This window comes from Mytilus californianus, unplaced genomic scaffold (genome assembly GCF_021869535.1).
Source record: "Mytilus californianus isolate M0D057914Y unplaced genomic scaffold, xbMytCali1.0.p SCAF_15, whole genome shotgun sequence".
In the NCBI taxonomy this organism is placed as follows: Eukaryota; Metazoa; Mollusca; class Bivalvia; order Mytilida; family Mytilidae; genus Mytilus; species Mytilus californianus.
This window is the reverse complement of record NW_026262637.1, coordinates 15,730,238-15,749,584: the sequence shown is the minus strand read 5'-3', so window position 1 is coordinate 15,749,584 and position 19,347 is coordinate 15,730,238. Positions and strand designations below refer to the sequence as shown.

The window sequence follows — 19,347 nt, the reverse complement described above, 5'->3', positions numbered from 1 at the left end:
AAATATTGTTAAATTGTTGTGTGACATGTTCACTGATAATAACTGCTCCAACGGTTGCAAAAATAATCCTTTTGGTATACTGTTTATTTCATTTAATGATAGGTCAGTATATCGCATTCTTAGTGTCTCACTAAAGAAAGACCCCCCTTTAGCGCTGTTCTCAAATCCATGTCCTAGAAGTGAGTCACTTGCTTTCAATGTCTGCAAATTTGGGAAACCATACAACAAATTGATAGACAGTTTTTCACATCTCCATCCAGACATATCATAGTACTCCACATTTATTCCTCCTTCAAAACTTGCTTTACATGACTTGATGTAATTGCCCTTCAAGCTTAGCACTCGAAGATTTAAACTGTTAATAAATTGTACAAAAAACCAATGACTATCTATATAACTTTCTATGTACATTTCTTCTAGAGATTTTGGTAAAATGAAAGTAAGTTTGTCCAATCTTGATGGGTGCGAGCGTTTACTTCTGATATGGTGCCAATTTCTAATAAGTTTGAAAACTTTCTAATTTGCAAAGTTCTCAATAAAGACAAACAAATCAAATGCTTGGTCAATTATCCTATTTTGTGAAATTTCTAGATATTCAAGACATTTGCTTTCAACAGAAAATCTTTGCAGTGCGTATTTAGATATAGATTTTATGAATAAATCTTGCAATGTCAATCTTTTCAAACAAATTGACCATAAATACTTCATTTGTTCGTAATCTAAGATAAACTCATTGTCAGATGTACTAGATGTTATTAAGATATTTGTCACGTTTCTATGTCTTTAAACTCCAAAAGATCTAAACACTTGATCTATTGGACTATTAGGTAAATAATTACCAAGTTTTAATACAATTGAATTTAAATTAGGAAAATATTCGAAAAAATCATCCGATATGGACGGAACTATATGTAAGTACAAAGTCATTATTGACATCAGTTTTATATGAGCAAACATTTTCTTGTTGAATTGCACATTTATTGATCTAGTGAACATCCTCCAAATAACTTATATTACTAAAATCAGACCATTGGCTAGGAAATTTAAAATCTTGGTACACGTCGAACGACAGATATCTCAGTGACACGATTTTTGACATTTCATTTATTTGGCCATCCTGATGGTTTTTGTAGTTTATTGCTATCAATCTAAAGGTCTTGTAAACAATTCAGGTTGTAGAATATTCCTTTGGGTATCACTTTTAAGACGTTGTTATCCAGATGTAGACTTTTAAGACGATGCAAACAATGAAAAGCAGTTTTCGCTATTAACTGTATCAAATTAAAAACTCAAATTAAGCTCAGTTATGTTTTGGATATACCGAAATGTAAAATCTCTAACTATTTTTATGCTGTGTCTACTTAAATCCTGACTGGTCACATGTATTAGTAAGCGCCTCGGTAATCTAGTCAAGCCTAATGGTTACAATCAATGATGCTTATTTGAACGTTGTATTTGTCTCATTGCAATAACCTTTAAATATAAGAGTAAAGATATTTTTCTCAATATATAAACTATTAAAATGATAACTATGTACAACGTGTAGTTCAAATCATAGTTTAACAAAAAAAAACAAAACAAAAAAACAAAAAAAAACAGTTAAATTAATCAAAATGATAAGTATGTTACTCTTTCCAAATTTTCTAAATGCTGTAAGGTCGTTCATACAAATCGGATTTAAAAAAAACTGGGTCTGTGAACACTCATGATACATACACTTGGTGCTTAACTCTTGTTCTAAAAGAGTGGCGAAATATATCAGAGGGACATTCAAACTCATATGTCGAAAACAAACAGACAACGTCATTGCTAAAAAAGAAAAAGACCATTAAACAAACAATAGTACACAAAACACAACATAGAAAACTAAAGACTGAGCAACACGAACCCCACCAAAAACTGGGGGTGATCTCAGGTGCTCCGGAATGGTAAGCAGATCCTGCTCCACATGTGGCACCCGTCGTGTTGCTCATGTTATTAAAAACCCAGTAATAAGTCTAACTCGTTAGGTCAAATTCGGAAAAAGGGTATGAGTATGGCATGGTATTGGTTGCATAAATTTGATATTTTTCATTTAAATGCAATATTTTTTATTTAATTGGTATATTTCTTCATTTAAATGCAATATTTTTTATTTAATTGGTATATTTCTTCATTTAAATGCAATATTTTTTTATTTGAATGGTATATTTTTTCATTTAAATGTAATATTTTTTATTCAATTGGTATAATTTGTCATTCAATTGCAATATCTTTTATTCAATTGGTATAACATGTCATTTAAATGCAATATTTTATATTCAATTGGTATATTTCTTTATTTAAATGCAATATTTTTTTATTTGAATGGGATATTTTTTCATTTAAATGCAATATTTTTTATTTAAATGGTATAATTTGTCATTCAAATGCAATATTTTTTATTCAATTGGTATGTTTCTTCATTTAAATCCAATACTTTTTTATTTGAATGGTATATTTTTTCATTTAAATGCAATATTTTTTATTTAAATGGTATAATTTGTCATTCAAATGCAATATTTTTTATTCAATTGGTACAGTAGTTTTTTTATTTATATGCAATAATTGCATTATGGGAAATTCTTTGACGTCTTAAGGTCAAATTTGCAACAACGTTTCTGGTGATTGGTCGGTAATTGTTTGGATTTCCCCTTTCTTTCTAAACACGAGTAACCAAGAATTAAAACAACGCGTCGGAATATCGCCCCTCTAACTAAATTTGGCGTTCGTGCGAGTTCGTGCACAGGCTGTTAATGCCAATAATGGCCAGGTCGAGCAAAAAATGCGAGTGACAAGTAAAAATAATTATTTTGACACACAACCTGTTCATGGATAGAAACAGATGCCTGCGTGCATGGCAAAACTGCCTCCAATGAAAACCCTTTCTGAAGAAACTCCCCTACAGTCTACACATTGAAAAAAATGCATAGCAAGCCCCCCCCCCTCTAAGTCCAGATACATGTAATCATGACGTTCTCTGATGCTATATCATTTTTTTCTTTTCTTGATTCTCAGAGACGTTGCAGGAAGGCAAACATAAAAAAGAGTAAAAAGCCTTCCAGAACGTTATAATTATTTGAACTAAGCCCCATCTTTTTTGCTTCATGTAGAAAAAAACCCACCTAATTACGACAGCAGAACCAGAGACCCACAAGAAGAGACCTAAGCTGTGATACTCCAGAACTAATTCTTTAATAAAGACAATTCGGGATAAATTGGAACCAGTTACTAACCCATGTTACAACAATAGTCCTATAACATCGGACGTACACTGTATAAGGCGTGAACTTCACATTTTGGACTATCTATAATATGTGCTCTCATGTCTTATGCCGCAAATCATTTTACATTTAGGATTCGTTGCAGTGCTTTTTTTTACTGTTCACATCTCCGAATCCCTTAAATAGAATTTGTTTTTCAAGCCCCACAGTAGTTCAATAATTAATATACCTATGACTTTGCATAAAAAAGTATGCAGGGCATATTTCAAAACATATTTTTTCTTCAGGACTTTTAAACGATTTACTTTTCAATACTGCATTGGGAGGGGCAGGGGGTATACACGTTTATTTTGTGACACAGTATATAATATAATTAGATACAAATCTCTAATGATTTGTAGCCAACAAATTATAGGATTGTACGTTTAGCAATTATCTAGACCCGTACAAAATGTATAATATTATAAGATACATTTAACAGGGGCGGATCCAAAACCTCGGTGTCTAGGGGAGTTGGGGGAGGGGGGGGGGATTAAGATATTTGTATAGAGATGTATATATGCGATATTTGCAGTAATGGTTAATGTGTGTGTGTTTGAGGGGAGGGCATTCAGATTAAAGATAGTTTCTGTAATTCTATATCTTTTAGTTTTTACCATTTCACTATATTCTTTATCCTTTGATCTCTATTATATTTGTGTTAAACATGCGTGAAATATTTGTTACTGGACATTTGGCAACCAAAAAACAATCGACGCATTCTTTATATTTCATCATTTCTTTATTATGTTATCTATAGGTTTGGTACCGCCCCATATCCATTTTTTGCACATTATTCTCTCTATGTAAACCCAATTCCTGTCCTGATAAATGGTGACTCATGCATAGCATCAAATGTGGTTATTAAAACAAGAAACATATTCATATTATAATAATTTACTGTATGCTTGGACTTATAGATAGATGTCATTAGTCCCAGATCATGTAATAAAGTAGGTCTTATAAAAATACAATAGCCTTTTAATGATGATCATATACATGATATATATGTATATATATATTTAACAATGCCAATTTTTGGGAAAAAAGGGTAGGGGCAAGGCGTTTTTAAAACATATTAATGGGGCGCGTTTTTCTGTTCTTCGGTAGTGAGCCAGAAGAAGTTCATTTTTTTTTTTTTTTTTTTTTGCATTGGGAAGATCTTCTGGCTCTCTTCCACCTCTTCTTTTTTGATAGGTTGTTTAGACGGCAGAGGCACATAACAAACATGGCGTCGTTAATTCTAAATAACATTAAATTTATGAATTCAGATATATTAGAATGTGAGCTATGTTATAAACGTTTTATGGTATGAAAGCCTTAGTAAGACATCCCTGTAGGACGATAAGCTGGATAAATATAAGAACAACACGGACAATAACAGTTAAGGGACGATTGTTTGATATTCTAGGTAAGGGATTTTGATTGATTGGTGTTTAACGCTACTTTCAACACTATTGGGCTATTCCGTAGTGGTCAGTTTAAGATTATAGATAAAGGATGGGGAAGGGAAATGAGGGCATTATAATTCATTTTAATCTGTCGCTAATCGTGCATATTTTTCAGCTCTTACCAGGCAACCATACTCATATATATGAAATCCTTCTGTCCCCCACCCCAACAAATAAATAAATAACAAATGGTTTACCTCTTATTTAACACAAGTTTAAATTGATTGATTGTTTTGTTGCTAATTGTTAACGCCCAGTGACAAATATTTCATGCTTGTTCAGGAAAACACAAGTTTAGAAGTCAGGTATATAATATAAAAACGAAGAGATGGGATATGATTGCTAAAAAGACAACTATCCACCGGAGCTCAAATATGAAGTGGATGTAAGCAATTATACACAATCGTAAGGCCTTCAACAATGACAAAAACTTGATACTGTAAAGTCGTCTATAAAAGGTCCGACATGAAAAGTGTGACCATTCAAACGAAAAAACTAACGGCCTAATTACATAACAAAACAATTTGCAAAATATCAATTACGGGTCGAGACATGAACCAACGACAACCACTAAACTACAGGCTGACCTGGGATGAGCAAATAAAGAATAGTGCAGGGTTGATATAAAAACGAAGATGTGGTACCGTATGATTGCAAATGAGACAGCTCTCCACAAGAGACAAAATTAAACAGAAATCAACAGCTATAAGTCTCCGTACGGCCTTCGACAATAAGCAAAGCCTACCACATAGTCAGCTATATAAAAGGCCCCGAAATCACAAATCTAAAACAATTCAAACGAGAAAACTAACGGCCGAATTAATGTACAAAAAAATGAACAAAACACAAATATGTATAACACAGCAACAAAAGGCAACCACCGAATTACAGGCTCCTGACTTGGGACAAGCACATGCATACATACAGAATGTGGCGGGGTCAAACATGTTAGCGGGATCTCAATCCTCCCCTAACCTGGGACAGTGGTGTAACAGTACAACAACATGTTTGTGAGCGGCACTCAGCCCATCCCGAAGCTGGGACAGTGGTGTAACAGTAGAATAAAAGAACAACCTGCACTAATCAGTTGCAGTTAGATTAACTCAAAAGATCGGTATGAGACACACAAAAAAAAATAACATTAAGACAAAAGACACAAGACATAAGAGTATTTACAATTACTGGAAGTTTGCTCAAAGCTAACTACAACTAGTACTGGAATAAATCTTGTTCTCCCAGACTGAAGTATCAATCAGTACACAGCGCGCGGCAAAGGACTTATTAAAAAAGAAAACAGTATGAGAAACGTCTGGTTTATGTTGTATATAGATATAAGAAGATGTGGTATGATTGCCAATGAGACAACTCTCCTTCCAAGTCATAATTTGTAAATGTAAACCATTAAAGGTCAAAGTACGGTCTTCAACACGGAGCCTTGGCTCACACCGAACAGCAAGTTATAAAGGGCTCCCAAAAAATGACAAGTGTAAACCATTCAAACGGGAAAATCAACGGTGTCTAATCTAGTTAAAAAACGATATACTTACAAATAGATCCTTATACAATTGAAGTTTTTGAAAAGTGGTGGTCCGAACGTTTTGACCATCGAAATTTTGCAATAGAAGTAATAGTTAGGACCAGAAGATTTTAACAGCCAGTGCAGGACTCGCACGAACGCCAGATTTAGTTAGAGGGGCGATATTCTGACACGTTTTTTAATTCTTGGTCACTCATGTTTAGAAAGAAAGGGGAAATCCAAACAAGTACCGACCAATCAGAAACGTTGTTGCAAATTTGACCTTAAGACGTCAAAGAATTTCCCATAATGCAATTATTGCATATAAATAAAAAAAAACTACTATACCAATTGAATAAAAAATATTGCATTTGAATGACAAATTATACCATTTAAATAAAAAATATTGCATTTAAATGAAGAAATATACCAATTGAATAAAAAACATTGCATTTGAATGACATATTATACCATTTGAATAAAAAATATTGCATTTAAATGAAAAAATATACCATTTGAATAAAAAAATATTGCATTCAAATGAAGAAATATACCAATTGAATAAAAAATATTGCATTTTAATGAAAAATATCAAATTTTTGCAACCAATACCATGCCATATATGGGATTGTAGTTACGACATTAGGAATATATCCGTTATCATCTGTGAAACGGATATTCCATAACGGTCAACTAACTCGTGATGTCGTCCGTAAAACTTACGAAGGGATGACCCCAACTTCAACACTTGGAACTCTTGGTTTAATAGCTTCCTTGTGAGCAGCAACCCTCTATCAAGGAAATCATGATAGGACATACAAGCCCTGGAATATCATATTAACTGGAAGATATATACTCCGTATGCAGGCGCTGCTGGAATGTTGCTACATAGAAATGGAAAGTTCACAATTGGGAAGTTAAAATCATCTCTTTTGTCGTAAAGTTTGTTTTCAACTAACCCTATTTGTCAATTTCTAGATGTAAGTCAAGATATGAGGCAGACTTAACTGTATCTGTTGTATCCTTTATCTCAAGTTCGATGGGATAGATTCGTTCAACATAGTCACCAAATTTTGAATTATTTATTGAGAGAACATCATCTATATAGCGGAAAGTAAAGTTAAAGGATACTGCTCACTTCTTTTCTTTCTGCCTAAGAAGTTCCTGTATGAAGTCAGCCTCATATGAATAAAGGAACAAGTCGGCAAGAAGAGGAACAGTTTGTTCTCATGGGAATACCGATTGTTTGTTGAAAAACACGTCCTTCAAACTTAACAAATATGTTGTCAATCAAGAAATTAAGCATCTTGATAATGTCAGTTTCAGAAAATTTGTTGTTAGAATCAGAGTGATTTTTTATAAAGTAGGATTTTCCCCTCCCTAAGACAAGATACTTGTATCTACGTTGGCCATTCTTTTTTATGAAACAAAGCAGGACAAACTCTTTCAATTTGTCTTTTAGTTTAGAATGGGGGATACTTGTGTAAAGTGTTGAAAAGTCAAATGTTTTATTACTATTGCAAGATGAAAGAGACTTAGATTGTATGTACTCTTAAAGATCTTTTGATTTTTTTTAGTATCCACATCTGATTCAAGCCACCTCTAGAAAAGGTAGTTTCACAATGACTTTGAAGCCCGGCTTTGATTGTTGATAAAATTGATGTTATTTATATAGAAAGCGGTTTTGTGGAGCACTTGGAAGACCCAACAATATACCGTTGTTTGTAAAGACACTTATGTAGTTTAGGTATCAATTACAGTGATGGAAGATCCAGTTCTTATCGTTGGTCGAAATTCCAAAGGAACATAGAACATACCTATGATTATCCAGGATAATCTCTTTAGAAAGTGCCGTGGGGGTATATGTTTCCAAGTGAATTGTCAATACCTAATTCATTTATCAAGCAGTTTATGTAATGTGATTTACACACAAAAACGATGTTGTTTGGGGCTTTATCTGCGGGGACAACAACATATTTGTCATGGAGGTAGGATAAGTGTTTTGCAACATTTGGGTCTTTAAAGATTGATGTAGCATGGATTTTAATAGAGCCATTCAGTTTCTTAATTCTGATTTGTATTAACGACCTCCATCAGTATTTTGAAGTTGTGTTTCCAATTGATGGATTTAGTCTCACGATATTTCGGGCCTTTGGATAACACATTTCGCAGATAAGTGTTATTGGCAATTTTTAGGTCACCGGTAATTACGTGCCCAGCAGGATTATATATGAAAGGGGAACTAGCACGGGTGCTACCTGCATCATGAATATGTTTTTGTCGCACAGGTCATAGCGACAATTTAACAACATCGATTGTGTTGTAAACAACATAACCAACTTTTCGATGAAGGTATTTGTTTTGCAAATTCACTGTGCAACCTTAAAAAAAATCCAACGACACTTACTGAAGAGCAAATGATGAAAAATAATACAGTGGGAAAACCGATGACGCGAAAACATGAGGAAAATAACTCTTTAAATGAAAAAAATCGACAACATCAATAGTAAAAGAATGCGTGTATCGATAATCAAAATCGTACGTTTTCAAGAATTTTTACATTGTGTTATTAGAAATATACGTGCACAAACATAACGGTTTGGCATATGCTTCCAGTGTAATACCTGAATAATTGTATAAGTTGGACTTGTATCAACACTACATGTTTGTAATTTACCAGGCATATCTGGTATTATTATCTTTGTGTCGTTTAATACAGATGTTATAATATGAATTGACTGTGAAAAGACTATATTTGGGCATAAAAATGGAAAAATGTTACCAAAACGTGCAATCTCTAGAAATTTACTATTTAAAAAATGAAAACAGCAAATATTATTGAAAGTATAAACACGATAATGACAAGCCTCCGTTTTTAAAATCACGACAACAAAAAGAATGGGGATTTTTTTTTTAGTTTGATAATTAAAAGGTTATCTAAAGCATTTGAAGAAATCAATTTATATAATGCGATAGTAACAACATTTTCAAGTTGCTTCGTCCACCATTTTGTACGGTCCTCTATAAAATAAATTCTATGCCTGACATGCACTTTTCATAGTTATTCACTTTGAATTTGATGTTAGATTATATTTCCGACAATATGCTCAAACGAAATTTGTCTAGAGCTCAGATATGTAAGATATGAAGCACATTTAAACCGGCTGTGACGTCATGATTGCCGTGTATAACACACGTGACTAGTTATCAAACACTCTTCATAGGACTTTAGTTTGAAGCTGTCGGTTTGAAAGTTTAAAAATCAAATGACTGGTTGATGGACTTTTGCTTGGTAAACATAAAGTTACAAATATTTCAAACATATTAAGGAGAACACACTATTTGATATGAAGTGTTATGCAAAATAGGTCTACGTGGATGACAATTATTTGGACTTTGAAATGAGGGTATGGTGGACAGAGACAAATATTTAGCCCTGTCACAGGCCACCTACGACCACTCAGAATGTTATAATTGTACGTGCAGAGGCATGACACTCTCCGTACACCAGGCATTGAAGTTTACGTCCTCGTACCGACCGGCGTGGCTGCATATTTATACATCCTAAACACGCAAATGGACGCTCCACTTATGCAGGGGGATTACTGGAGGAAAGGGAAAATCCAGAGATGCCCATATATATATTCCAGAGTCAACTCTTGAGGCCAAGATCGAATGGTAAATATTATGCAAATTTGTTTTCATAAAGAAACCGAATTATAGGATATTAACTGGAGTGAGAACGGCTGTGTCTACTGAAATGACTGCATTAGCCGTCATGCGAATCTGCACTCAAATATCACAATAGAAAATAGGACACAATAGATAAATGATCCGACTACTGTAACACTACAATCTTGTTAAAAAAAAAGAAATTCAAACTGTTATTTCCATAATTGTTTATTGATATGTCATAGGTTACTTATTGTTAGAAAAGTATATATATATATATATATATATATATATATATATATCAGTAACAATCTTGTTTAGGGACAACCCCTGAATAAAATCAAGCATAACCTTCTTACATATATTATGTCATTTTTTAATACAATAAAAAAAAGGTCATCCGAGTTGTTTTTCTCCCTGGTATTTATAATAAATTACACGTCCTTGATCTAAGGTGTTAAGCTGTCTAGTGAAGTAAGCATTTATGATACAGGTAACACTCTGTTCAACTTTCTTCTGGTGCTCCTCCAAACTCGAAAAACCGCTTTTATACAAAACAAAAATACTTACGATAAATAAACTTTACTATTCGTTAGGATAATGATATTGGTTGACAAATTAGGTAAATAAATCGACCAATAGTTTACAGAAAAATAAAGATTGAGCTTTGCAACATATTTTCTTTAATTTCAATCTCACGCTTTTAATTTCAGAATATTTAACATTATTACAAAGCAAGATTCGCTTACACTGCCAGGCTGTCCTGATAAGGATGCATCATACAATTTATCAATATAATTACATGAAGTTTTACAAATCTATTGATATTGGTACCTCATATTTTTTTTTTATTCTTATGTAGGATTGAAAATTAGTTCATGTTAATGCGTGCATGCGTATAAAATCTCATCGTAACAACAAATAGACAATACCATGGCAAAAAATAAAAACGACAAAAGGACACACAGCATTAATATAAAACCAAAGAATGAGCAACACGACAAAAAAAAAAAAAAAAAAAAAAAATACGCTGTTGAGCTCAAGTGGTCTAAATAATAATCAGTTCCTCTTCAACATTTTGTTCCATATAGAAAACACAGCATAATAACAAACTGAAAACAATCAATTTAGAGAAGATGAATAGTCCGAATGAAACAATAGGCCATAAAGATATAACAAAATGACGAATGACACAAAATACCGATTTTTAAGAAAACAGTTACTGAATACTAGTTTAAAGCCATGTATTATTAATAAATAAATCATGTTTTCAATGGCAGTTGTTATCAAATAGACCGTTTCTATGTATGTTGGCGTTTGTTATTGTTGCACTTCAGTGTTTCTGTTGTTCTGTTGTTTTCCTCTTATAGTTGATGTGTTCCCTCGGGTTTAGTTTGTAACCCTGATTTGTTTTCTCTATATCGATTTATGACTTTTGAACAGCGGTATACAACTGTTGCCTTTATTCAAGACTAAAACAGCAATTAGTACACCTCCATCGGACGTTTTAACCGTCTGGGTAAAATATGACCTTGTGCAATCCCCAATATCTAATTACGACAGCACGAAGAACCATAAGCGTTCATAACTAGATATCAATGTTCATGTATATGTTTTAATTTATTATGATGGATGCATGGCTGCTTAACGTCCAGCGGCAAATTAATATGCATATTCAGGTCCAGAACATATTGATGTAATATGAATATATGAATCCTGCTTTTTGCTAGACCAACTCGCTTAGTCGGATTTTTAACATGCTTGTTCACAATGTACATAACCATAGGAAGACATGTCACCTTTCCCGGACACATTGATCTGACTCCGAGCAGACCAGTCTTTGCTCTCACTCCTTTATGCCGTGTGCTTAGCGGAGAAGCAGCAAATACCAATTTTAAATTCTTTTGTTTGACCCGGCCGGGGTTCTAACTCACGACCTATCACACTCGAGGAGAACACGATACCACCCAGGCGGTTTTAATTTATTAAAACAGTTTCCATGTTAGAACCAACATATAAATACAATACCCGAATACTGTACTTCAGTGTTACTTTAATATCTTGATTATTAATACAAAAATACATTTTGTTAATTCAATAGTTTTCCAATTTCTACAGTCAAATCGTTAAGAGGTTTTGAAGTAATATAATCCTATACTATACTTAAGATGTCATTCATTTTTTAAACAATTAAATAATTGCATGCATCCACTTCATTTGAACTTTGGTGGATAATGTCTCATTGGTAATCATACCACATCTCCTTATTTTTATAAAAAAAAAATATCTGCTTTATGTGCAAGAAATTTACTCAAATGTTGCTTATTGTATTGGAATGGTGACCACAGTTCTATACAACTAAATTTCTGGTCGTTTCTTCCTTCCGTTTTGGAGAAATCTTCATCTTGTCATAAAAAATATCCTCCGTATTGTACGGCAGATTATCATCATTTGGCCACTGGATACATATAATTTTAAACCACATTTCTTTCATTACATGTGGAATTTCATTAACTTCAATCTCATCCTTTACCACTATAATCACCATGTCTTTTCTTCCTTTCTGAAAAGCATGCATACGAGTCATTTCTATCTCATACGACCCCCAATTACTCTTCAAGAAATTATGAGTTATAATAAATATAACCTTTCTGCTAGAATCGATTGCATTAATAACATTTTCTGCTATACTATTACCAGCAATAAAATCCTTGGCGTCCAGGCATAATTCGAAGCCCATACTGCTGAGTTTGTCATGGAACCGTTTAACCCATTCCACATCTGCATGGCTATATGATATAAAAGCATCATAAGTGTATTCCTGCCTCAAGTCTTTGTAATTTTTCATGTTCATTTTCAATCTCAATAAAAAGTACTCAAAAGCATATTTATATCGAAAGAATATAACGATTAATATCATAGCAAATATGATCATGGAGGTTAATGACACAGCAAATGGCAACCAGAATTTGGTTCTGCAGGAGATTTCAAATTGTTTTAGATCGGAAATAATTTCAAACATAAAAGTGCGAGATGCCGTATCAGTTACACATTTTACATCTAAAATATCCAATATTCGTTTTGACTTACTCAACCACTTCAAAAACTGTAAAGTTTTACAAGAACATTGAAAGAGATTTCCTTTCAAGAGTAAATCCACTTCGCCAAGCTTTTCAATTTGATCTATGTCAGTGTCTACGAAATGCGTTATACTGTTAAAGGTCAAATCAATGAGATTTAATGTTTTAACAGTGGAATGAAATTTAGGAAATATTGTTAGATTGTTATGCGACATATTAAGTGATGATAACTGCTCAAACTGGTGCATAAAGAATCCTTTTGGTATAGTGGTTATTTTATTAGATGACAAGTTTATATCTCGAATTCTCAGCGTCTCACTTAAAAAAGACCCCGCGTGAGCAGTGTTTATGAATCCTTGTCCTAGATGTGATCCACTTGCTTTCAGTGTCTTTAAATTTGGAAAACCATATAGCAAATTGATTGACAGTTGTATGCATGTCCAACCCGACATATCAAAATACTCCACCCTCAAACCTCCTTTTAAAATTCCTTTACAAGACCATATTTTATTGTCCTTCAAGCTTAGCACTCGCAAATTTAGACTGTTGTTTAATATAATACTGGGCAAATTATCGTTTATGTTGTTTTCTATGTACAACTCTTCTAGAGTTTTTGGTAAAATGATATTGACGTATATTGGTGCCGAGCGTTTACATCTTAGAAAACGCCTATTATCAATAAGTTTAAAAACTTTCAAATTTTCAAAGTTATGGCAAATGAATAAAGGAGAAACTTCCTGGCTGAGAATGATATTTTTTGAAACTTGTAGGAATTCAAGACATTTGCTCTCATAAGAAAATTTCTGTAACGCATAAAGACCTATAGATTTAATGTATAAATTGTGCAATGTCAGTCGTTTCAAACAAATGGTTGATAAATACTTCATTTTGTTGTGATTTAAGGTAAATGCATTACTAAATCTACTATTTTCTATTTTAATATTTGTCATGTTCCTTCTCCTCAAAACCCCAAAAGATCTGAATACTTCATTTATTGGATTTGTTGGTAAACTGCCACCTAAATCTAATGTTATTGAATCCAATTTAGGAAAATGGTAGAAAAAATCTTCCGATATAGAGGGCACAACATCTAAGTACAAAGACATTATAGGTATTATCTTAATATGAGCGAACATTTCCTTGTTGAATTGCACTTTTACCGATTTTGGGAAAATCTCCACGTGAGTCAAATTACTTAATGTGGACCACTTGCTAGGAAACTTGAAATCTTGATGTATGTCAAACGAAAGGGTCCTCAGTGATAGGATCTTTGACGTTTCCTTCATTTGGTCATCCAGTTGATTTTGTAGTTAATTGTGGTAAATCCAAAGATGTTGCAAACAATTCAGGTTGTCGAAAACTCCAATTGGTAACACTTGTAAGAAATTGTGTTCCAGGTGTAGACTTTGTAGACGATGCAATCCATGGAAAGCATTTTTGTCGATTGATTGTATCAAATTATAACCCAAATTTAGCTCGGTAAGATTTTTAAAATACTGAAAGGTAAAACCTATGACTATTTGTATGCTGTTTCTACTTAAATCCATGCTAGTTGCGTGTACTGGTAAGTGACTAGGTATAATGGTCAGGGTCGAATGGCTGCAATCAATGATTTTGTTTTGCACGTTGCATTTCGTCTCGGTACTGTGACCTTGAACTGCAAGAGTGGAAAAACAACTCTTAACTCAAATATTATACAAATGATAGTTATGTGCAGATTATAATTCACACCATAGTTCAACAAAATAATTTACATCAAACAAAATGATACAATAATAAACATCCTCCAAATAAGTCAAGTCCTAAAGGTCGTTGATACAGAAAAACAAAAACATGTCTGTAAGCACTCTTGCACCATCTATCTTCAAACGCTTGTTGCTAAACATTTGTCTTGTTAGCTATTATTTTATCAGTAATAATGTTAAACTACCTACTATAGAAAACGTTTTTTGATACAGCAAAATAGATTTTTTTTTGGTTTCAGGAAATTCTAAATTATAGTTTTTAAAACACTCCGATTGGAACACTAAAATTCTGAAGATTTCTTTATGAACAATATATTGGTAACGTTCGGACGACGAGTTTCTTTAACAAACTTGGAATTGCATACTGCTTTTCTATACTTCCCGACTTGTTTAATTATTCATATGAAACAGACTTACCACAGGAGGTTGCCATCAATAATGAAAAGAAGCTTGCATTATTTACTAGCTTTATGTTCCGCGATAAAGCTAGTGTCCTCTAACCAACTATATAAAGTTTGTTGACTGTATAACATATATTTTTCCAATCGAGATTGAAATTAAGGGAAAACAGTACTGTGGTTGAAGAATTGCCGTCGTCAATTGGCGATCAGATGATCGCAAATGCAGTTTCACTGGCGACGCGTAGCAGAGCCAGTAAACCGGATATTTGCGACTATTAAATTCCAAATGACGACGATAACTGTCCAACAACAGTACTGTTATTCCGATTCTAGTGCATTACAAAAAGAAATGATACGTTAGAACTAGAAGAATATCTATAAATTTAAAATAAAATAAACTTCAGCAAAAATTCATGAATGATTTTCGCACATAAACGTTATGGCTCAATGTGACGTCATACAAATGACAACGTTCAAGCTGACGGTTAATTTGTTACTTCTACGAATCAATTTTGCATAAAATCACATTAAAACGGCGGTTTTGGGGTAGTTGTATTTTTTTTTTCGATTATATTGTAACAGTTGTTGTTATTAAAAAAATTATTAATTACATATGGCGGCTCACTCCTTAGTAACGACATGTCAAACGTGGATTCGGTGGTAAATTTTAGCCAATGAAAAAAAATCTTATATAAGAATTGTATTAGAATTAAATAACTCTAAGTCTGCTACATATCTTGTCTTAAATCTGAAAATTGACAATTTGAGTTGGTTATTGACCAAAGTTATCAATAAAAAGATGATTACAACTTTTTAATTGTGAATCTTCTATTTTCATGCAACAATATTCCAGCATAGGTATTATATATTTCCCAGTTGATACTATATGCTTGAGTTCCCTATCATACATTCCTTCATACATGGTTGCTGTTTACAAGGAAGCTGTTGTAAAACGGTAAAGTAATAGTAAAATTGAAGTCATTACTTTTAAACGTGTGACGGGCGATAACATAATCTGTTAAACGGTTAGAATATGTATGTAAAAATGCACATGTACACAATACAAAACATATCAGTATATTTATGGACGTTATGTGTGCAGCATACTTGGTAGAAGTTTCATTTAACAATGAAGGCTAACACTTCATTATGTGATAACATGTACATGTACATTTAATTTTGGATAGAAGCTGCATGAGCGAGAGTGACGGAAAGAGAGAGTATGTCACAAGTTAAAAAAAAGTTCATGCAATATCAAAATAAAAAAGGCAAGATACATGTACACTCATCAGAAATCGTACTGCCATGGAAATCATTTATTTTCGTTTTATATTCAGTACAATATTTGTGCATAGGGTTACTGAATTTCTGTAAATTGTTATCAGTCACGTGTAGTGTTTTGAACAAAAACAATTTATTGAATTGATCTAAAAAAAAATCGTCCTCTTGTATATCAGCTAGAATGCAAAGGTTTCTGAACTATCACATTTAACGGTATTCTGTGAACAAGGTATGTCCAACGTTTAAATTAGATATTAAGTTTTAATTAAAATAATGAAATAACTTACCTTCTTGTAAGGCTGCTGAGATCCAAAGGAGTATAATTTTTATAATGTTCATGATTCTTCTTTCTAAATGTTTTAGAGAAGATTTCAGTGAACAGATACTAATGTTACTGTTTTGTATGCAGACAGATGTATGTTACATACCAACCAGCTTCTCTGTGTGTATTTCGACTCTGAGTTTTATAGGTAGACAGTGTTTACCTTGAAGCTTTTTAATGCAAAAGGACACAATGCATGCATTGTTCACCGTTTATGATTGTATTACGTACAATACTGTTTTTTTTTATTTCATTGTACATGTTAAATTAAAAAAATTATAGCATAGTAATTTGATCTACATTCAACACCCCTTAAAAGAATTATAACAAATCAAACGAATTGTGATAGAAGTGGTGTACAGTTTAACATTCTTGTTACAGTTTATTAAAATTCTACTGCGTGCGCTGTAAAGTGGCATAACCAACACTAATGCTTTTTATAAACCGATAACTATGTTCGTTTTCTCATAACAAACTCTTTCTTTTTAACAGCTCTTTATCATTTCTTTGTACAAAACCTTTCCAAAAACTTTTTTTTTCTCTCTGTCTTTTTGTAATGTTGGAGTTTGTTTTATTTGTTTTTTCATTGCTTATTTGTTTTCATGCTTATAAAACCTAAGATGGTGAGACACTATGACGAAGTCAGAAACTCTAACACTGAATGTATTTGACTTGGAAAATACTAGAACTGTCGGAAAATATCAATCGGACAAATAATCGAGTAGAAAGTAAAATTATATATTTTGTTCGTAGTAAAAAGAATTATTAAACTCCAAAAAGAAGAAAAACTGTTACACAAATGATATATGTAAAACAAAAAGGAGATGAAGTATGATTGCCAATGACACAACTATCAACCAAAGTTTAAATGAAGTGGATGTTTCAGCAATTTTCAGCAACCGTACGATTCAACAATGAGAAAAAAAACCCATACAAAATGGTCAGCTTTAAAAGGCCCTGACATGAAAAATATGATTCAATTCAATTGTGAAAATTAACGGCCTAATTTATAACAAAGCAAATATAACAGACATGAACCAACGACAACCACTAAATTATAGGCTCCTGACTTGGGACAGGTTCATGGGTTAAACATGTTTGAAGGAGCCAACCCTCCCCTAACTTGGGACAATGGTGTAACGGTACAATATAAGAACAAATTATAAAATTCAGTTGATTGGGGCCTAACTCACCAGATCGATACAAAGCAGAAACACATCTAACAAAAACACAGACCGGAATTGGCAGGGTATCTATTCATCACTCACAACAAAAAAGACACAAAGCACAGATCTGCGAGTACTCGCAGACTGGCTGCTAGTCCAAAGCATATAACAACTAATAAAAAGATCATGTATTTAAGAAAAATTCAATCAGTTCACATCAATAATCCAATGAATTAAGAACTCATTAACAGTCAGGAGAAAACATGACCTTGCGAAATGCTAGAATATTGGTATCGACAGATTTGTAGTATCGTGAATGTGCATATGTGTATACCAATAATATCTAGTTTAATTTTAATTTACTGATAACAACATGAATATTTTAACAAAACAAAACAATATTCACAGATATGGTTACAGTGTTGAATTTGTAACTTTTTAAAATAAGTTTAATCGGATCGTATCTCAATTTCTGGGCTCGGTAAACAACATCACTTAAAAATTAGGATTTGCTATTCCGTTTGAAATAATTTTTCTACAGGTACAACCAAACTTCCAAACCAAACTTTGTATCTATGGCAGAATTTAGTAAAGGTGTTAAGAATTTGTGGTCATAATATCCCTGACTTAATAATATACCAGTAATACATAGATTACGCTCATTAAAATCTAAAATGTCACTACAGGCACAGGCATTACGATTTAGGTTATGTTGACAGCGTAAGACGGTTTGAAAGGAACATCACCGTTCCAAAAAGGAAAATTAACAATAGGGAAAGAAAATTCGTTCCCTTTGTCGTACTTTTTTATGTAGAGTTTCTCGTGTAAAACTAAAATATCTTTACCTAGCAAAGGACAGTTACTGTTGTTAATACTTGCAATATTAGAGAATTCTTGATTATTAAACAAAAATATCATCAAGATAACAGTAAGTGATGTTGAATTTATCTATTAAATTGAATTTAGACGATTATTACTGATTTGGCCATAAACTGTGATTCAGAACAGTACAGTAAAAATTAAGATTTTTAAGGGGTACAATTGGTGCAAAAAGGAATACCTACAACCTGTCGATAAACGTTATTGCTTAGTCGTACATACATTTTGTCAAGGAGCAAAGATTTAATTTACAGCTTTAATCATCTCATCACACATCTAGTAAGCATATCTAACATAATCAACTTTCTCATTAGAGAACAAAGGCTTTATATTTGAATTGTAGCAAATTAATTTGCAATCAGATTTTATAAACAACTATTTAATTAAAGTGCTTTATAAAATTGTGCGGAAGTGTAGTATAAATAGTGGCAAACTCAAAAAATTAGGTAACTAATACTGAGGAGCGCACGTTCTTAAATGGAGTTGAATGTATAATTTCATTCCTTTTTTTTAAGTAAATATTTTATTTCATACCTGCTGTTTTAACAATTTA

At 32.7% G+C, this 19,347-nt stretch overlaps 1 protein-coding gene across 1 annotated transcript; it reads right to left on the bottom strand.

Moving 5' to 3' along the window:
• Positions 1 to 11,953: 11,953 nt before the first annotated feature.
• On the bottom strand, positions 11,954 to 16,905 carry LOC127725506 (toll-like receptor 4). The gene is made up of 2 exons (XM_052232528.1): positions 16,715 to 16,905; positions 11,954 to 14,657 (listed from the first exon to the last, which is right to left on the bottom strand). The coding sequence occupies exon 2, from the start codon at positions 14,284 to 14,286 to the stop codon at positions 12,271 to 12,273; it is 2,016 nt and encodes a 671-aa protein (XP_052088488.1). The 5' UTR covers positions 14,287 to 14,657; positions 16,715 to 16,905; the 3' UTR covers positions 11,954 to 12,270.
• Positions 16,906 to 19,347: the final 2,442 nt, after the last annotated feature.